Raw genomic sequence first — 21,820 nt, 5'->3', positions numbered from 1 at the left:
GCGGGAAAGCCAGAATGGCCGCCGCTGTCTTTTGACCGCGGTGCGGTCATTCGGCGGTTCCCGCCCGCCAATGTAGGAATGACCCCCTAAGTGTTTCCGGTGCAGGAACCTAGGACATTATGCCTCTTATAAAATGTGTCCAGCGGCCAATGCAATTTGCAAGTTGTGCAACAAGCTCGGACATTTTGCGAAGTGTTGTAGATCAAACAAAGACTCTCCTTCAGTGAAGCTAGTGGAAGATTGCATATTGACGGTCGATACACAAGAAAAGAAGAAGAAACATCCGAAATACATTGTAACCACTGGTGGGATTGATAGTGAAGTTTTGTTTGATTCGGGAGCACAGTTGACTTTATTGCCCAATGATGCATTCGATAAGTATTTAAGTCAAAGTGTGAAACTGAAAGAGCCTGATGTGATTCCAGGGGGTTATGGGGGACAAACCATAGACCTGAGGGGCTATTTTGAATCGGAAATTACCTTCAAATCTAACACCATAGTTGGGAAAATCTATGTACCAGTGAAGGGTGACAGTGTTTTAAGCTGGCCACATCAGAAGGAACTGAAGGTCATTTTAGATCCTAATAGCCCCACGCCAGATAACCTTAAAAAATATTTTGTGCAAATGTTGAGGGGCGTGTGTGAGATATCTGCTAATGAAGGAAAAAAGAAGGTTGATTTGGTGCCAGATTTGAGATCAGATTATGCATGGACTTAAGAAATCTCAACAAGTCAGTCATTAGTGATCAGTTTCCCTTACCAAACATAACGGAGATGGTATCTTTATTGCATGGTGCAAAGTACTTTAGTACATTGGATTTAGCTTCAGCATACCATCAGGTTGTGTTGCACGCCGATTCTAGGGACTACACTACCTTTATCACACTTTTTGGTACCTTTAGATTTGTAAGAATGCCTTTTGGGCTAGTGTCAGCTGCCTCAGTGTTTCAGCGTTTAATGCACAATTTATTTGGCTCTGAACCAGGAGTTAAGTATTTCCAGGACAATATTTTGGTGTATGCCCAAACAGAGAAGGAACATGTGGAGAGAGTAAAGAGAGTGTTGAGCATCCTAAGGGATCACGGTCTCACATTAAAGTTAAAGAAGTGTTTCTTTGGAAAGGCGGAAATTTAATATCTGGGTCATAAAACCACCCCAACAGGGTTGTATCCAAAACAAGAGTTGGTTAAAAATATCTTGAACCTGCATTCCCCAGAAAAAAATAATTATTGTAATTTTCAGGGATGGTAGAATTTCATGCCAAATTCCTGCCCAACTTAGCTTCCAAAACAGAGAATATGCGTAAACTGCTTAGGAAAGGGGTTGAGTTTGCGTGGGATGATGTGTGAGAAAGAGAATTTGGAAGTATTAAGGATGAGTTATCTAAGGTGGGAAGTTTGAAATCATTTGAACTAAATAGATTGTGTGTAATCATGACAGATGCCAGTACCAAAGGCTTAGGAGCTGTTCTGTTACAAAAGGGGAATGATCAGGAATTGAAACTGGTGGTGTACAATTCACGAACATTAAAGGGAGCAGAGGTAAACTACTCCACTATTGAGAAAGAGGCCTTAGCAGTATCTTGGGCTATCAATAAATTTAGGAACTTTGTGTGGGGAAGGGAGTTCCATGTTTACACTGACCACAAGCCATTAGTGGAAGTCTTCATGAAAAAGGGGCTTGACCAAATCTCGAGCAGGATCAGTAGGTGGGTTGTTAATCTTCAAGATTTTGATTTAAAAATGTTTTATGTGCCAGGCGCTTGTAACAAAACAGCAGATTGTTTATCTAGACTTGCTTCTGAATCCGAGGAAAATTTGAACAATGGTCAGGAAGACGAATTTAGTGTGTGTAGTGTCACAGAAGGAATAATTGAAAGGGATGAGTGGGTGAAAGCAGTTTCTGATGATCCTGTGTTACAACATGTTTGTCATTTTCTCAAAAACTCTTGGGATTCTAAGTTGAAGAATTCTGAAACATTTAGAGGATTCTGGAAAGTAAGGGATGAATTATCTGTGTCTGATAAGTTATTGTTTCGGGGAGCTAGGTTGGTAGTTCCAAGTGTTTTGATTGACAAAATTATTCAGCTGGGACATACGGGACACCAAGGTATGAGTAAAACTAAATCTAGAATTCGCCTCAACTATTGGTGGCCAAGAATGGACTTGAGTATCGAGAGAGTAATTAGAGAATTTCCTGATTGCTGTAATAGTGATAAGATTTATAAAACGAGAGTACCTTCAATGTGTGTCAGGAGTTTATCAAGCAGACCGTGGGATGTAGTTGTAATGGATATTGTAGGACCAGTTCATGGAAGAGCGGGAAGCAGTTACATTTTGGTCTTAGTAGATCAATTCTCCAGGTGGGTTGAGATGGGTGTAGTCAGCAGCGTGGAAACTACGAGGATAATTGGTCTGCTTGAAGAAATTTTCGCTCAAGAGGGATTCCCCAACTCTATCTTGACAGATAATGGTCCGCAATTTGTCTCCAAAGAAATGGTGGAATATTTTAGGACATTGAGGATCAAGCATAAGTTATGTTCATTGTACCATCCTGAAGGGAATGGAACTGTAGAAAGGTTTAACAAGTGTGTAAAGGAATGTGTGCAACTAGATGTAGCTGCAGGAAGAAATTGGAAAGAAGGTTTAAAAACAATTCTAGTGGCATTCCGATTTACTCCGCATTCGACCACTGGAACAGTTCCATTTGAGATGTTCAGGGGTAGAAAAGGTAATACCATGATAGCTCCAGGATGGGTGTCTGGGGACAAAAACAAAGCAGTCTCCTGGTCTCATGAGGAGTATGACAGGAGCAGTGAAATGGTTCGCATGGAAAAAAGGAAAGAGTATTTTGATAAAAGAAAAAGCACATGTTTTGTCAAAGTAAAGGTAGGAGATGAGGTTTTGATTAAAAAAACAATATTTAGTAAGAGTGGAAGTAAAGTTTGGTGTCCTTCTGCGGTCACTAAGATGTTAAAAAAATGCAGTAAAAGTTAGCGATGGAAGAATATGGAATCTCAATCGTGTCGTGATTTACAGGAAGAAAGATCTCTAATTCTTCTCTTGTTTATCCTCTAATGCAGTAGTGTTCTGTTATGATATCTTAGCATTTGTTTATTGCCATTATAGGATTTATAGTTTTTAAAAAAAGTTTTATGTTACTTATCATATTCATTGTGGGGAAGGTGTTTGGTATCTGGAGAGAAATGCATGCTGTGCATCATTTGAGAGTTAGAATGTAAGGGGATTCTACATTCCTTGTGGAGACTGATGGAGGAAGGAGTTGGAGGGATCAGAGCTCCTGTGGCAATCTATGTGGATGGGATATTCTTTATTATAATAAAGAAACAACCGGAATTCGTAATTCATCTGGATCGTCTTTATTACACCATGTTCTATTGTGGTTGGTATGAATTTCTGCATTTCTCCTGGTCCAGCGCAACCATATTGCCATGAGTGTCATTTTCTGCTGCTTGGTGCTATTTTCTCTAAAAACTATAAAAACCAATTTAGCTGGTTCTAATGATTCGATTTTGCTTGTTTTGGTGTCACTTTATATATAAAAATGTACTTTACTTACTTTTCTAAATTGGTTTGGGATTTTTTCTGTGTAGTGTTTTCACTTTATTATTGTTTGTGAGCTGCATAAATACTTTACACATTGTTCCTAAGTTAAACCTGACAGCTTTTGTGGCAAGCTACCAGAGGGTTAGGCACAGGTTTCTTTTTGTAACTTTTGTGGTTCACCCTGGCAGACACCGTGGTTCCTGTCATCCAAACATCCAATTTCGTACACCCTCCATTCCTGTAACACTTTATGACATGATCCCAGTTACCACAGTTATTACAAACAGCCTTCAAAGACGGACACTCTTCGGCAGAAACACTGCCCTTGAACAGTACATTGCTTTTTCTACCAGTCATCAGCAAAACACTCAAATCATCTTTTAGCTCCTCAACATAGCTTGCCATGTGTTCAGCATTCTTTACAGAAGCAATAACATCTGCTAAGGGTGGCTAATCTATGAGCTATAGCTTTTCTCTAATTTTGTCAGATTTACAGTGCAAAAAGGAACAGATCCATAATACGATACTTAGTCAGGGCTCCAAATTTACAAAAAAAAACATCCGTCTCCTCAACACTGTCAGGTACTCCTTAATAGATGCATCTTTCTTCCAAAATAAAACATTTCCAGAACAGTACTGACTCGTGAGAGGTACTGCAAGATAAGTTTCTTTATAGCAATCTCAAACTCATTGAAACAACTCGCATTTTCCTGACTGAATTTGGACAGATCTTCCAAAGATTTCTGGACCTCTGTACCCAAACAATATGCCACAAAAGTAAGCTTATTTTTAACAAAACATTTATCACTACTATTATATTCTATATACTACTATATCAAAACATATACCACTATTAATATATGGAAAGTATACTAAGGGGCATGTAGTTGGGAATCTGACATCAAATAAGCTGTTTTGATACATCCGAAACATCTCCTTGTCTGTGACTGACCCGTATTTCCACCTTCTTGATTTTCCCCTATTCCTGTTGCTCTGTCATTCTCCAACAAACAATTTGGCATTTATACTGCCTTGCTTTGATTCCAAACATTTCCATCATGCAATTTTACGAACTATGTATCAAACCTAATCACTTTCAATGGTGAGAAATCTTCGAGCAGAACCCCTGCGCACCAGTGGGTGGCGTTGTTCGGCTCTGTGTCAGTTTCATCTGTAATAGAAGTGACTTGCGCTGTACTTATATAGGCGCCACCACAGGACACACTGACTTCAGTTACTTTCACAGTTATCCATGCCAGGAGCACAGAGTCACAATGAAAACTGACCACTGGTGTGGAAAAGACTACGGCTCTGAATGGGTGTCCCTTACACACGAAATGGTTCTCACAGCAGGGAGGTTGGGAGGATTGGTCAGGCATCAACGGCTTGATAGAATCTCTACCTTATAAGGTGTTGCAGAAGGTAAGTAACTTGATCATCTGATAGAGACTTCTAGCTGCAGATTTCATACCTTTAAATAGATACCCAAGCAATACCTCACCAGCGGTGGGTTTGCAAACTTGATTAAACTAACAAGTCCTGCAGGACCGAAGATGTGAAGTATCCATCACGATGAACCTGAGTGTCCAGGCAGTAATGTTTTATGAATGTGTGCAGTGATGCCTGTAGGAAAGTACCCTCTTTTTGGCATGGTTGCCCCCACTTTTTGCCTGCTGTCAGTGAGTTTTGACTGTGTTCACTGGGGTCCTGCTAATCAGGACCTCAGTGTCTGTGCTCTCTCCATCTCAATTTGGTTGCTCAGGGCTTAGCACACCCCCCACTTGGCATACTGGTGCCCCTATGTAAGCCCCTAGCATATGGTACTTAGGTACCCAGGGCATTGGGGCACCAGGGTTTCCCCACCTGCTGCAGCATGTATTGTGCCACCCTTGGAAGCCCATGTACAACGTGTATGAAGGCCTGCCATTGCAGCCTGAGTGAAAAGGTGCAGGCACCCTTTCACTACAGGTCACTGCACCAGGTCATTGTAAGTCATCCCTATGGCAGGCCCTCCAAGCCTAGAGTGCAGGGTGAAGGTACCTGTGTGTGAGTGCAGGGTGAAGGTACCTCTGTGTCCAGCTACATAATGGTAACTCCGAACCTGGGTATGTTTGGTATCAAACATGTTGGAATAATACCCCAATACTGTTGCCAGTATTGGTTTTATGATTCCATGCACTCTGGGGGCTCCTTGGAGGACCCCCAGCATAACTCCTACCAATCTTCTGGGGTTTTCCGGGCAGCCCGTGCTGCTGCCACCCCACAGACAGGTTTCTGCCCTTCTGCTGCTTGACAAGCTCAAGCAGAGGAAGGCAGAACAGAGGAGTTTCTTTGGGAGAGGGAGGCAACACCCTCTCTCTTTGGAAATAGGTGTTACATGGCTTGGGTGGGGTAGCCTCCCCAAGCCACCTGTATGCTTTGAATGGCACATTTGGTGCCCTCCTTGAATAAACCGGTTTGTACCAGTCCTGAGACCCCTGGTCCCTGCTTTGGCGCAGAACTGGACAATGGAAAGGGGAGTAACTACTCCCCTATCCATCACCACCCCAAGGGTGGTGCCCAGAGCTCCTCCAGGTGGACACTTGATTCTGCCATCTTGAATCCAAGGTGGGCAAAGGCCCCTAGGAGCATCTGAGTGGCCAGGTCAACCAGGTGATGTCATAGCCCCCTCCTGATAGGTGGTCACCGTGTTAACTGACCAATCCCCCTTCCTGGGCTATTTAGGGTCTCTCTCCAGGGTGGCTCTTCAGATACAATGTGCAAGATTCCAGCAGGACTCCTCTGCAATGTTTACTTCATCTTATGTCAACCGGGACTGCAACTGGACCCTCCAGGAACCGACAATCTGCAACTCCAGCAACTACTCTGCTCTGCCACATTGTTTCTCCGGCTCCTTCTAGCAACTGCAACATTTTCTTGGCTGTGCTCGGTACTCTCTACCAGCTGTCCAACTTGGGAGACGGTGAGCCCTTGCCTCTCCTTGATGGACAGTACCCGTGTGCACTGAGACTCCTGCAGCTACCAAGGCTTGTTGGCTCCTCTTCCAAGGGATCTTCAGGCTCCATGTAGCCCCAGCTCCAGCACTCTTCCCTGCAAAGCACAGTCTCTTGCCTGGTGCTCCAGCGATGTGGGATCCTTCTTCATGTGTGCTGAATGGGCCTCACTGCGACTTCTGTGCTTGCTGCCTGCAAGTTGCCTGTGGGGGCTACATCCTCGTCTTTCGACTCTCCTCACGGCTGAGGGTCACCTGGGACATCACCTTCATCACTTCTGGAACTCTTCTCATGCGCCGGTGCTGCACAGCTGACTCCTTGTCTCCACCATCAACCTGGTCCTGCATCTCCAGAAGAGTGGGTAGTGGCTCCTGCCACAACCAGAGAATCCATCTTGAACTGGACTTGATCCCCTTCTTTTACAGGTCCTCCTCTGTTAGGATCCACCTTTGGTTTCTTCCAGTTTTGTCTGCGTCCTGCACTGTCCTTTTCCAAAGTTCCCCTGTGGGTTGGGGAAAAACCAGGTACTTACCTCCTCTCTCCTGGTCACTGGGGGGCACCCTGGTACTTACCTTTTGGGGTTCCTAGTTCCTCCAACTCCCCTCTACAGATTCCACTTCCTTGGGTGGGGGACTGCCTTTCACATTCCACTTACTTAGTATATGGTTTGGTCTCCCCCCTAGGGACTTCACTTTTTTCTATTGTTTTACTATTTGCTATTGATTTCTAAGCTAATCTCTCACCTCTAATGTGTATATAATAGTGTGTTTACTAACCTTCTAGTGGAGTATTGCCTACACAGTATTTTAGTATTTGTTTTACCATAATAATAAAGTACCTTCATTTTTGTAACACTCTGTGGTTGTTTCATGTGTGTAAGTGCTGTGTGACTGTAGTAGTATTGCATAAACCTTGCATGTCTGCTAGATAAGTCTTGACTGCTCATCTACAGCTACCTCTAGAGAGCCTGGCTTCTATACATTGCCTACACTACACTACTAAGGGATGACTGGACCTGGTATAAGGTGTAGGTACCTTAGGTACCCACCACACCAGGCCAGCCTCCTACATTCCTTGTCTACTTTCTACACTCCCCCTCACCCTTCAAAGGATGAGGAGCATCTCCATCGTCTGGAGCCCAAACAATCATTGTCGTTCTGCCTTGAATGCACAAGGGAATTCTGGGTGGATGATCAATTCTTTATGGGGTCTGTTAGAACTAAAAAGGACGGTGCTGTGCAGAAAAGGACCATATCCAGATGGGTTGTGCTCTGCGTTAAAATCTGCTACGCACTGGCCAAGAAGCAGCCCCCTGAGGGCTTGTGCACTCATTCCATCAGAGCCAATGCTGCGATTCTTGTAGTATTTCTTCATCATGTCCTCTCCAATGTATTCTTCTGAAATCAACTTGCAGCGCTGCCTTTCATCCTATTCTCGTCACAATTTTTAGGATTCAAAGACTCCATCCATGTATGTTCTAAGTGTTTAATTAAGTACAGGACAACAACCCCTGCTATACCTCCCTGCTCAGCACCTGTCTGCTCTCTATCCCAGGAATCCACAATTTAGAATCCTGTGAAAAGGCACTGGTTGTTAAGCACCCTTAGCATAAGGTTGTTTAGAAACAACAGCGACAACTGCGGTAGCACTTGGAGTTCCAACTGTGGATATCTGCTAGGCAGCAACGTGGGCTTCCCTGCACATGTTTATCAAACAAAACTGCATGAACAGTCAGATCTGTTGTAATGGGCATTTTGCCCTTTTGGTCCTACAGGACTTCCTTGTCTGAAGTCGGTCTGCAGACCACCTTCGGGGATGGTTGTGCTTGGGTATCTATTCTAAACTAAGGAATCTGCAACTAGAAGTCTCTATCAGATGAACAAGTTAATTACCTTTGGTAAAGCCTTATCTGGTAGAGACGATAACTAGTTGCAGATTCCTTACCAATCCACCCATCCTCCCTGCTCTGTGATGGGATTTCTAGGGACAGGGCTGCATACCTTTCAAGGCCGCAGCTATCCACACCAGTGTTTAGTGTTCTTCATAGCTCTACGCTTCTGGTGTTGAAAGTTGTGAAAAGAAACTGACTTCAGCGCGCCTGGGTGGTGCATAGAGAGCTGCCGCGGACATCACTTCCGACGTGGCAGACAATGCACGTGGACCCAAACAACACCACCTACTGCCGCGTAGGGGTACCACTCACGAAGCAGTTTCCGGAACCAGTCTGATGCCTGGGATAACTTTAAGGTAAGGAATCTGCAGCTAGATATAGGGCCTCATTACAATCCTGGCGGTCAAAGACCGCCAGGGCTGTTTTGGCGATTGTACCACCAAGAGGCTAGTGGTACAATCTGGCGTATTACAGCGCTGCCCAGGGGATTACGACTCCCCTTCCCGCCAGCCTGTCCATGACGGTAGAGACCACCATGGAAAGGCTAGCGGGAAGGGGAGTTGCGGGGTCCCTGCACTGACCATGCACTTGGCATGGGCAGTGCAGGGGCCCCCAGGCACAGCCCCACCCTGCTTTTCACTGTCTGCACAGCAGACAGTGAAAAGCGCGACGGGTGCAGCTGCACCCGTCGCAAGGCTGCAACACCGCCGGCTCCCATGTTACGGTAGACATCCTGCCGACCCAGCGGGGATGTCGTAATGCGGCCGGCGGGATTGCGACTGCATTGGTGGCCGCTCTGCGGTCCAACCTTGGCGGGCGGCGGTAATGAGGCCCGTAGTCTCTACCAGACCAATGTTACCGACCGTAAGTAACCTTTTTGACATTTTCATCTAAGGATATCAGCTCTGTTTTAATTTCCATTAAAGCACCATGAATGATTATATATTTGTTGCTTCGGATTAGTTGAATCATTGTGCACGAATAAATGTGCATTTAATGGAGTTGTTTTCCAGCATATTCTAGCCTGTTCTGATTCTCTGACAGGAAATAACAAAAAAAACAACTAGATGACTTTCTGCATGCTTGAATTATTCAGTGACTCCTTTAAATGGTATTGCTCTGTAGTACATAATAACAGATCAATATGTTTCATGTGTCTGTATTCAGCAAAATCACAATCTGGAGAGCAACAACTAAAATTCCAGAGGAGCTGTAAAAGATAATCTGCCCATAATGTAGCAAATTCATGGTCCTCTATGGACAAATGAAGCTAAGCGGACCAGGAGACACAGGGCCTCAAGTATGACCCTGGCTGTCACCAGACCGCTAGGGTCACGGTGGGACCACCACCAAAGTGGCGGTCTGGCCGGGATATTATGACTGTGGCGTCCAACCACCGTCACCGCCAGGCTACCGCCTGGTGGTCCCAGTGGTTGTAATCCGCCAGGGCAGCGCTGCTTCCTGGGGATTACGAGTCCCCATCCGCCCACCTGTCCATGGCGGTGTGGCCCTGCACTGCCCATGCACATGCACATGGCATGGGCAGTGCAGGGACCCCCATGCATAGCCCTGTCGCAAATTCCACTGCCCGAATTACAGGCAGTGGAATGCGCGACGGGAGTTGCTGCACCCGCCGCACTACCACATTGCAGCCATCTTCATTAGGAGGCCCTGCCGTGAACTCCTCATAGGGCCGGCGGGGTTCAGGAGAAGAGTTTGGCCTCGGCCGCCCGCCAAACTTATAATGAGGCCCATAGTGTTTTGGTCATTTTATGCCTAAATAATGGGCTTCAGGCAGCTTTTTGAGATCCTCGATTGGAATTTTTAGTTAGATGGCAATAGATCAAAATAGCTGCTTTATTGGCTAAGTCGTGTCTAGTCAGCCCAACACAGGCAATTTTGTGATGTATAGCTAGCTACTCTTTAGTAATTAAAATCATTTTCTAAAGGCATTACATTGTAACAGATCCAAGATTGAGGAAACTCCTGAGGGAAAAGCCTCTTGGCCATACGTTAGGCAGGCATAAGCTTAGACTTTGTAACCTTTATTATGGCTTATTCAAGGGAATATATAACTTTTACGTTAGCCTCTACAAAGCAAATGCAATTGCAGCACCTCTGTTCTTTATGGAAGAGAGATGATATCTTGGTAACCCATGCTAGTCATCCAGATGTCTAGATTGTTGTAATTCAGGATAGAGGACCCCAGGTCCAAATCCTACTTGTTTTATTTGTATGCCTGACAATAACCATGACCTTCTTTTTAGGGTTGTTGGCAACTCATCTATTTGCTAAATTGCATTCACCTAATTCATTTCGGGTTCTCAGCGTGACCATACTGGATCGATGTAAGATGTCCAAGTCATCAGCAAATTGCAAAATGTGTATATTTTGCTGCCTTATTTTCAGTAAAAAGTACCTTAATTTTAAAACAGCAGAACCTACATCTGCAGTGCAGAGCGTGAACAGCAGGGGAGTCCATGACACATCACTGCTTGAGCCCCCTACTGTTCTAAGCATGTCTTGAACAACTAGACTCATTACCAACCTTTTCCCTGGGTCAGGTGTCTCAAAAAAGAGGAGTAATGCCTCTTAGTAAAATGCAGAAATACCACAGGTGCCGCCAGAAAATGCAGAGCTCCACCACTGAATACAGAAGCCTAATCCATATAGCACACAAATACACTTTCTTCCTGCCTTAAAAGTGCTTGAAAACCCTTGAAGGACAAGACAACAATATTATTAACTATGCTGCAACTAGACCTACAACCTGTTTGGTAAAAATGAATTAAATATATTTGGTCCACCCATATTTCTAATTCAAGCAAAGGAATCCTGGCATATGACAAATGCTTCATATAAACACAGAAGAGTAATGAACCCGAAATACAGATATGTAAATAGCCACCTATGAAGAGTCCTTCCATGAGACCATTTCTGTCCACTGTAAATTTTAGATCATTGAGAGAATGTAGTCTCTTTTTAGCATGGTTACCCGCATTTTTGGCCTGTCTGTCAGTGTTTGTTAGTGTGTTTTTACTGTCTCACTGGGATCCTGCTAGCCAGGACCCCAGTGCTCATAGTTTGTGGCCTATATGTGTTGTCAGTATGCTTGACTGTGTCACTGGAATTCTGCTAACAGACCTCCAGTGCTTATGCTCTCTCTGTTTACCAAATTTGTCACTATAGTTTAGTGACTCCATATTCCAATTCTGATTGGCACACTGGTCCCTAATATATGGTACCTAGGTATCCAGGGCATTGGGGTTCCAGGAGATCCTTATGGGCTGCAGCATTTCTTTTGCCACCCATAAGGAGCTCATACAATCCTTTCTTCGGGACTGCCACTGAGCCTGAGTGAAATAGTGCACACACTATTTCACAGCCATTTTTCACTGCACCAGGTATCTTATAAGTCTCCTATATGTCTAACCTTCCTTTACTGAAGGCTCAGTGCAAAGTTACTGTGTGTAAGGGCTAGCAAAGGTGCCCCCACGTTGTCCAGGGCCAATTCCCCAGACTTTGTGAGTGTGGGGACACCATTATAAGTGTGCACTACATATATGTCAATACATATATATAGCTTCACAATGGTAACTCCGAATATGGCCATGTGAGGTGTCTAAGATTGTGCAATTGAACCCCCAATCCAAATCCAGTGTTGGGGAGCCAATTCCATGCACCCTTGGGACTCCACCATGGACCCCGAGTACTGCCAAACCAGCTCTTTGAGATTTCCACTGCAGCCCCAGCTGCTGCCACCTCACAGACAGGTTTCTGCCCTCCTGGGGATTGAGCAGCTCAATCCCAGGAAGGCAGAACAATGCATTTCTTTAGGAGAGTGGTGTTACACCCTCTCCCATTGGAAATAGGTGTCACAGGCATGGGAGGGGTATCCTCCCAGCTGGAAATGCTTTGAAGGGCACAAACGGTGCCCTCCTTGCATAATCCAGTCAACATCGGTTCAGCAACCCCCCAGTCCCTGCTCTGGCACGAACCCTGTCCATCACCACCCCAGGGGTGGTGCCCAGAGTTCTTACAGAATGTCCCTGGCGATAGCCCTCTGGGAGCATCTGAGTGGCCAGTGTCAGCAGGTGACGTCAGAGACCCCCCCCCGATAGGTGCATACCTAGGTAGGTAGCCAATCCCCCTCTCAGGGCTATTTAGGGTCTCTCCTCTGGGTGTTTCCTTGGATTCAGTTTGCAAGATTCCTCCAGGACTCCTCTGCATTTTCTGCTTCAGCTTCTGACTGTTGGATCAACCGCAGACTGCTCCAAGAACCGCTGTAAGTGTTACAAACTATCCAGGAAAGCTCCTTTGACCTGCAACTTCAGCTCCAGCCAGCAACTGCAACAGTTTCCAAGTTGTGCACGCTCTAAGGACTGCCCTTCTTCACCCTGCACCAGATGAACCGAAGGAATCTCCTTAGGAGTGACGGAGTCACTTCCGTGCTTCAGCAGGCACCTCTCTGTGACGACGACCGGAACTATGGGACTCCTCTCCTGTTGAAGAGTGTGATCCCTGGAACACAGGTGGTGGACCAAAGAGACCCTGACTGTCCAAAGGTCCAGATGTCCAAATTTGGTGGAGGTAAGAGCTTGCCTCCCTGTGCCAGATAGTACCCCTGTGCATCGCATCCTCTGCAGCTCCTTGGGCTTCTGTGCACGTCTTCCAAAAGTTCTTCATGCAAGTGAATTTCAATGGTTTTGTACGTATCAAATGTGAGCCTAACTATAACGTCCCTGTAACCTTTGTTTTTTTTTCAGTGAATTTCTATGTTTTTAAATTCTATTTCATACCTATAATGTCCCTGTTCTTGTTTTTAAACATATAGTACTTTTTGTTACTATGCGTTCATCCAACGTTATAGCAGCTCCCTGTTTGCTAGAGCAATGTTTTCATATGTCTTACCTTCCCCGCATATTGGCGTGCAGGGAAGACATAGGAAAACTCTGCTTTCTGACAGGAGGACCTGTTTGTCATTTCCCACTGTCAGAAGACGGAGTTATGTTTGCTTTTGCTTGGTGGGAGCTGTTACATATCATGAAAGCCCCAGGGAAAATGCTTTTTAGCCCTGAGGGGTTCCCCATTTCTTGGTGGGACTCTGCGAAATCCGAGTCCCAAGATGGCCGCCAACACTTCCTGGTTTGAAGTGTTGGCAGCCAATCAGAGTTGTGCATTTCCCTGCACGAGCTTGTCATTATTCATCATCGCGGCCAGAGATATACAAACTTGGATTGTCTTTAATATCTCAAAAACTACTGAACGGATTTACACCCTATAAGCTAAAGCACAATCTGTGTGCCAAAAGCTAGGTTTCTCCCAAATGTGATGTAATTCCATTCAGTGGTTCGGGCTGTAGTTGTGTCTAAAGGTCTTATAGTAATTAAAATGGGAAACACAACTATTTAGATCCCCCTTTTTCTTAGCCCCCACTTGACGGATCACTCCGAATCTTTCAGTGCGCAAAAAGAATCACCGGCACAAGTCAAAAACAGCTTTTTCTATGGAAACATGGTCCTAACTATAACTACCTACCTACTTAGTGGCGGCTATATATATATATATATATACAATCATTTATAAAACAGCTCAAATCTTTTTCACAAAACCTTTTTTGTAAAAGTAGAAAGATGAAGAATGGCAAGACAGTTTAACCCTATAGGCTGCTATCATGTAAGATTTAAAACAGCGTCTGTTCCTTTAAGGACCCAGAGACCACCAATATCCCATTGTGCCTAGCAGGTGGCAGTTGCCTCAGTTCTTTTTGATGAGTGTGCGCAAATGATAGATAAGTCCAGTAGTTTCCTCTGTTATGCTCACTGTGGAGGCAGGAGGGTTTCCTTATGACTTCAGTGGTGATTCCTCTAAGAGAGAACTGGGATTATGGGAACTAAACCATACCTTCTCCCCTAGGGGATCTTCATTGATAGTCATAAGCATTGAATAGAATAGCAAGCCCATCCCCACCAAGAGTGGTGGTCAAGACAGAGGAATGACGAAGGGACTGAATGAAGCAAATACATTTCTGAGAGGCTTGTCCTACTTGAGCATCTGTTCAAGCATCCAACTCCAAACAATAGGGTTTATTGAAGGTGTGAACAGATCTCCATGTAGCCGCTTTACAAATCTCCGCTATAGGGACATTTTTCATCAAAGCGGCAGTAGCTGCTTTGCACCAAGTAGAATGAGCCTTAAGTCTAGCTGATAAAGCCTTGTTGGGTTTTTGGTAGCATAACAGGCTGAAAGAGACTATCCATCAAGAGATGGATTGTTTGGAAGTGAGTAAACCTATACGGACATGGCCATAATTGATTAAAAAAAAATTGGTCCAATCTGCATAGGTCACTTGTTTTATCTAGATAAAACTTCAATACCTTCCTTATATCCAGGAAATGGAGGGTTCTTTCAGCAAGCTTGAAGGATGTTGAATGAAGGTTGGTAATGAAATTGTCTGGTTGACGTGGAAATCTGAAATAACCTTCGAGAGTATTTCGGATGAGTCCTCATGATTACTTTTTTAAAGTGAAAAACTGTGTATGGTTCGAACAGCATAATGCTTGAATTTCGCTAACCCTACGAGCTAACATGCTTGCTATGAGGAAAGCGGTTTTCCCTGAGAGATGCCGCAGGGTTGACTTGTCAATAGGTTCGAATGGGTCCTGCATGAGCTGTGAAGGGACTATGTTGAGCTCCCAGGGAGGCGTAGGATGCCTAATTGGAGGAAACCCTTCTAGAAAATCCTTGATTACGGGGATTTTGAAAAAGAGAGGCTTGTGAAGGATATTTTCTGTAGGCAGTAAGGGCTGCCAAGTGAACTGTTAAGGAAGAGAACTGCCAGACCTATTTCCCAAATGAAGTAAGTATGGAAGAATTACATCTTCCTGGCAAGATGTAGGGTCCACATTCCAACGCCAAATGCAAAATCTCTTCTACTTGAAGGCATATGGTGAATGGGCTGACAGCCGCTTAGCCTCCTTGAGGATGTCCATGCATTCTTGTGGCAAGTTCAAGTGTCAATACTCCACTAACTCAGGAGCCATGCTGTTAACTTTAAGGAAGAGAGATTGGCGTGAAACATATGGCTTCTAAATTTCATTAGCAGGTCTGGTACCCATGGCAGTTTGAGATGTGGACGCTCTGACCAGTGAAGAAGGTTTGTGAACCACCATTGACGTGCCCTCTCCAGGGCTATTAAAATCATTCTGGTTCTCGAGTGGGACAGTTCGAGGAGGACTGATGGCATCAGGGTAACCAGCAGAAATGTGTAGAGAAATTAGGTGGACCAGTCAATCCGTAGGGCATTCCCAAGTGTCCCTTGTTGGCAGTATATTGAGGCGAAGCCTTCGCAGTTTTTGTTTTCTGTGGCAGCGGATAAGCAGAGCGCCCCACAGCCTGAAGATGTTTTGCACAACATCGTCGTAAAAGACCCATTCATGATTTTTTCGCCGAACTCTGCTGAGGGCACCTGCTTGAACATTTTACACACCTGGAAAGTGAGTTGCAGTAATCCGTAGTTTTCGGACTATCAACCATTTCCGAATTGTCTGGGCCTCATGGGATAATGATCTGGACTTCGTTCCCCCCCTACTTGTTGTGGTAGTGCATGGTGGCCATATTGTCAATCTGAACAAGCGGGGACTGGGTTTTGAATGAGGGTCAAAAGGCTTTTAGCACTAGATGAACTGCCCGGAGTTCAAGGAGGCTGATGTAATAGGTCATCTCTCGAGAGGCCATGTGCCCGGAATTTGGAGATGATCCATGTGAAATTCCCATCTTAGAAGTAATGCATCTGTCACTATGGTCTGAGATGGTTTCTGTTTATGAAGTGGCATTCCTTGAAGCAGGCTGGCAGAACAGCACCACCATTTCATAGACTTTTGTATGGGGAGAGGATGATCCTGTCATCCTATCTGCCTGTCAACTGCTCCCACTGATCCTCTAGACATTCATAAAGAGGAAGCATGTGCAGCCGGGCATTCAGACTTGGGAAGATACATGAGACCACTGAGCCAAGGAGAGACAACACTGACCTCACTGTGGGATGAGAGACTTTAATGGGAGAGTGACATTTCAGATGGATCGATAACAACCTCTCCTCCAAAGGACACACTCTTGCCTGACTAGTGTTGGTGGAAGCCCTGGAAAACTGCAGAGTCTGAACAGGAGTAGATATTGAATTGTGGTTGATAAGAAGCCCTAACCGTTGAAGGACATCACATGTCCAGTTGTAATGAAGCTGGACCTCTTGAGAAGTGGACGCCTTGATTAGCCAATCGTCTAGGTAGGGGTAGACAAAGATTCAATTTTTTCTGAGGTGAGCAGCTACTACAGCCATGCACTTCTGGGTGCTGACTGGAGGCCAAATGGAAGAACTTGGTACTGATAATGATCCTGCCCCATGGCGAACCTCAAGAAATTACAATGTTTCTTGGCGATTGGTATATGAAAATACTCATCTTGGAGGTCTATGGAGCGGAGCCAATCTCCCTGGTGTAATTGGGGATAGGTCTGATGTAATAACAGCATCCAAAATGTTTCTTGCCAAAAATCATTTGTTGGCCAATTTTAAGTCAAGAATGTGTCTGAATTCGATCTTGCCTTTCTTCTTTACCAGAAAGTATCTGGAACACATGCCAGTTCCCCGTTGTTTGCGAGGAATGGCCTCCAACGTGTGCTTCTGCAGCAAGAAGTTGACTTCCGATAGTAGCATTTGCAATGGTGATCAGATGGTTTTGGTGGTATGGTCGGTGGAGGACTTCTGAATATGAGACAATACCCATTTCAAACAATATTCAATACCCAGGTGTCTTTTGTGATTTTTTGCCATTCTGCAGAAAACATGAAATGCTTCTCCCTACCGGAATGGGTAACAGAATAGGGGGAAGGAAAGATTCAAGGCCTGGAGACTGGTGGCTATTGAGTGGATTATCCTCTAGGCTGCCTTCGCTGCTGTTGAGGTTGCTGGCGACCTTGATACCAGTGATGGGTTTGAACCCTCTAAGGGTTAAAATGGAGCTGGTAGGGATTGAAGGACCTTTTTGGTTCTTTGGACCTTTCTAGGGCAACTGCCTTAAGGGTTTCCATCTCTGTTTTCATCTGAGCCACCTCGTCATCAATGTGGCTCCTAAATAGGATTGATCCTGTGAATGGAAGATTAATGATCCTTTGTTGAGACTCCTGTTTGAGAGTCGAGAGATGGAGCCAAGAATGCCTACGTAAGTCCACACTGTGACAATATTTGTGTGCCACCAACATGGAGGAATCAGCTGCGCGATAGATGACTTGATTGGAGACCACTGAGCTCTCCTTGACTACCTCCAGGAAGTCTCCCTGTTTGTCCCTTGGATGATCATCAGCAAATTTCTGAGTCCCACAATATTCTATCATACCTGCCTCAAGGGCAACTGCAGTGGCCGCCTTCATGGTGGTTGCAGCTTTGATGCATATTTTTCAGCCTAGAAAGCCCAACTTCTTACTCTCTTTATTAAGTGGTACAGAGGAAGCAGTAGTAGTTGCACTGTGTTTCCTGTCCGCTAATATGACCACTGAGACGAGACGGCGAATGATTGGATCCGTTGTGTTAGTGATGGTGTGAACAATGGCACGTTCTTGAACAGATCTACATCTTGAGAGTGGAGATTCGACAGTTGGAGATCTCGGCGCTGGTGCAAATAGTGCTGAAGGCTGTGGTGCAGGAAGTGATGGTGGTGGTGAAGGAGTCAGACATGGAGGAAATGGTGGTGTACGAGAGTCCAGGAATACTGCTGGTGAAGAAGGAGAGTACACCCTTGAGTATTTGAAGTCTGGGGAGGTAGAAATGTGTCTCCTTTTCTTCTTCTCCTGATGTGGTGTCCTCAATGTCGATATGCTTGTCGACATCGACCTCCTTCGAAGTCTCAACGGTGATCTGCTTCTCAACATTGACCTCCTTCAACGCCTCGACGTCTATCCAATCCTTGGGGTCAATTGGTCTCTACGCCTTGATGTCAACATACTTCTCTACATCAATTTCACTCTGCGTGCGACGGCGTATGTGCCATTGACATCGACCTACCTTGTCTTGAAATCAATCTTCTCCGACCCAACCCTTGTTGGCGAACAAGTAAGTGCCCTACCTTGTCTCGACGTCGATCCTCTTGATGTCGACTGGCAACAATGTCGTTTTTTAACTGGAACCCTCTTTTCTGAACTTCCACGTCCTTCTAAAGTAGATGGCCGAGCTCTAATAGAGGACTGACCCTCCCCTCGCTCGGAAGTCCCACCTTCAGACTCTGCCTGCTGTCTGCATCTTTCCTCAGTACCTTGGAAGCAACTTTTTTCCCTTTCCCCTTTCCCTCCGGGAGTGCCACGAGAACTTTCTGCAGTGCTGACATTTATCAGGAATATGGCTTGCTGGAATACAAATAATGCAGACGTTGTGAGGGTTTCATTTGGCCTTCTTTCTCTCACGGGCATGACACTTCTTAAAGAAAGATTGCATTTTATTTGACAAAATACCACCATTTGCTGGCAGAAAATATAAGGTGAGAGATGAAAAACCTCGAATGTACTAGTTGTCACAAAATTCCACTGTTGAATTTTGAAGACAAAAACCTAAAAAGGTTAAGCTCAGTGCTCCGATATTCTGTCACCAGGAGCTAGAAAAAAGAACTGAGGCAACTGCAACCTGCTGTGAATGATGGAATATACTGGTGGTCTCTGAGTCCTTTAAGTCACAGATGCTGTTTTAAAAATGTATTAGCAGCAAATAAGGATTCACTGTGCTGCCATCCTTCATCTTCCGATTTTTACAAAAAGAGTTTGTGAAAAAGATTTAAGCTGTTTTATAAAGTACTAATTTTACATGTATATGTGGGTATTTTGACCCTTTTGTAAGAAAAATCGGAAGAATTTCACCACTGTAACTTGTTCTTATAGGCTGAATAATATATTCTTTCTTAAGTGTTTTCTACAGGCCTTCCTGAAGAAAGATGAACATCTACACTTAAGAAGATATTCTATGAAAAAGTGCTCCGGGATTCCCGCACGTGGATGAAACTATTCAATGCTTAGGACTATCAATTTAGATCCCCTAAGAGAGAAATCAGATTGCATTGTAATATCTAATTTGTATTACATGTGAGCAGTGGTCAAGATTGGGTCGTGATAAAGAAATTAACTTCTATACAGGGTGTTCAGACTCTTGTGAATCATATCAGCAAAACAGGGGCGCCTTTATCGTCTAATTGTGGCGATTTGTGTTGTTTTCAAGATTCATTGCAATCACTTTTATTTCTTTGCTAAATTGTAGAACCCTTTCTTTACCTGGGAGCAATGTTAAGCTAAAAGAACAGCGCCTTCTACGGATAGTTGTTAGTGCCTAAGTGGGTCTAGATCTGTCAGAGCATCGTTTTATGGAGTGCTTCAACATGAGTATGATAGACGTCTACCCTGTTCATCTGAGGATATTTTTTCTGGCAGAGAACTAATGGATTTGGCAGCAGATGAAGATCATAAGGTTCATCAAGTCAGTGTCTTCATCAACATGCCAGTCCAAGCTTTTTAGAATTCACTTAATACCTATGTTTCAAAACCTTTGTTTAGGAAGTTGTTCCAAACACATTAGGCTCAACCATATTTTTAAGTTTCTAAACGTAATATGAGCATTTTCAAAGAACTTTGAAATTGTTACTTAAACTTGTTTTAAATGTATTTTGGGCTCTCATTGGCAACATCGTCAACTATGTGATCTGCCCTGGTCCCTCCAGCCCTGTGAGCGAAGGGAGTTAATGAATAAATAGCACTCTGGTAAATCCTATCCAAGCAAAGTGGCTGAGCGCTACTGCTCATGGGCTAGCACTCACTGTTAGGCAGATCCGCTGTAAATTAGGGAGTGCATCTTTATTACTTCATCAGTAGGCCCGGAGCCCCACTGCAGATTGCGACTAGGTTTTGTGTGAATCAGGCCCTAGGTGTTAACTGATTAATATTCTCTTGTGTTCTCTGCAGGAGTATGCGGCTTTCTGCTCTCCAGCCCAACAGGAAGGCTGAACTCTACCAGTACTCCTTCAGCTTACCCTAGTGCTACCAGTTGTGTCTACCTGATTAGGATCCCAGCTGATAAAGTAAGTCCTGTAGCAGGTATGAAGCACATCCCCTTGGTAGCCCCAGCCCCACTATGTAAACTGAGCACACCAGGATATGGTGTATTAGGTAGACAATGGTGGAATCTGTGTTACTGAACAGGACTGGACTGATTAGGACATAGGCCCTCATTTCGTCCTGGGCGGTCTTTTGGAAAGACCGCGGAGGTACCGCTGCGCTGAAGACCGCCAGTGCAGGCGGTTTTCCACGCAGCGTATTATGACTGCTGGCAGCCCTCTGTCCTTTTTCGGACGGAGAGCAGCCAGCAGCCATACTGGCGGTCGGCGAGGAAGTGGAGGCTGCCTCACCGCCACGTCATCAGAACACCGCCCACCGAATCACGTCCCATGATTCGGTGTGGTGGTGTTCTGGTGATGGGGTGCTGGCGGTGGAGCAGCCCCCATGGATCCCGTACCTGCTCGGAGGATCACCGGAAAAGGTAAGGTGACCATCCGTTAGGGGAGGGGGGTGTTGTGTGGTGTGTGCGTGCATGGGGGTGTGAGTGTGTAGAGGGGGTGTGTGAGTGTGTGTATGCATGCGGGGGGGTGTTGTGTGTTTGGAAATGTGTGCGTGTCTGTCTGTATGTTTATCTGTGTGCATGTATGTCTGTATGTGTGCGTGTATGACTGTGTGTCTCTGTTGGAATGTTTGTTAGTATCTGTGCGGGTATGTGTGGTGGTGGTGTCTGTGTGCGTGAAGGGGGGTGTGTGTCGATGTGGGGTACTACCACCTTTAGGGGGTGGTAGGGGGGTCAGAGGTGTGGGGGGAGGACTCGGGGACGAGACTCCTATCAGTGCCAGGGAAGGAATTCGCTGGCACTGATAGGGCCTACCGCCATGGTTTTGTGGCAGTTCCAAACCACACGAAATCCATAGCGGTATGCAGGGTCCTGATACCACTGGTGGTCTGGTGACGGCCGCCGGGCTGGAGACCGAAGTCTCCAGCCCAGCGGTCAGAGTGGAGAGGTGGCGGATGACCATGATGGTAACTGCCATGGTCATAATTCCATTTTTTTCCGCCGGCCTGTTGGCGGTATAACTGCCACTTTGCCAGGGTTGTAATGAGGGCCTTAGTGTGGGTCTGAGAAGAGCATTTTGTTTAGACGGATGTATAACCTTCAATAAGGATAGGCACAGACTCAGTGTACCAAGGTCCTTTATTGGGAATGTACAGGTGTGCAAGTGCAGACAGCTTTGTCACATGGGAGAAAGGGGGTGACATTCTTGGTTATAAGATCCACTCAA

General features: G+C 45.2%; 1 protein-coding gene and 1 long non-coding RNA gene across 2 annotated transcripts in view; one reads left to right on the top strand and one right to left on the bottom strand.

Annotated features, from left to right (window-relative positions):
• LOC138283716 (uncharacterized) overlaps positions 1-21,820 on the bottom strand; it is a 270,018-nt gene that overhangs the window by 40,979 nt on the left and 207,219 nt on the right. The gene's annotated exons all lie outside the window — the stretch shown is intronic.
• Positions 1-21,820, top strand: part of LOC138283715 (embryonic protein UVS.2-like) — a 630,013-nt gene that overhangs the window by 474,017 nt on the left and 134,176 nt on the right. Inside the window, exon 9 of the mRNA XM_069221759.1 lies at positions 20,442-20,557. Within this exon, the coding sequence (XP_069077860.1) occupies positions 20,442-20,557 (116 nt within the window). The remainder of the gene's footprint in view (positions 1-20,441; positions 20,558-21,820) is intronic.

Source organism: Pleurodeles waltl, chromosome 3_1, assembly GCF_031143425.1.
Source record: "Pleurodeles waltl isolate 20211129_DDA chromosome 3_1, aPleWal1.hap1.20221129, whole genome shotgun sequence".
Taxonomy (NCBI): Eukaryota; Metazoa; Chordata; class Amphibia; order Caudata; family Salamandridae; genus Pleurodeles; species Pleurodeles waltl.
This window is presented reverse-complemented; position numbering and strand designations above follow the sequence as displayed.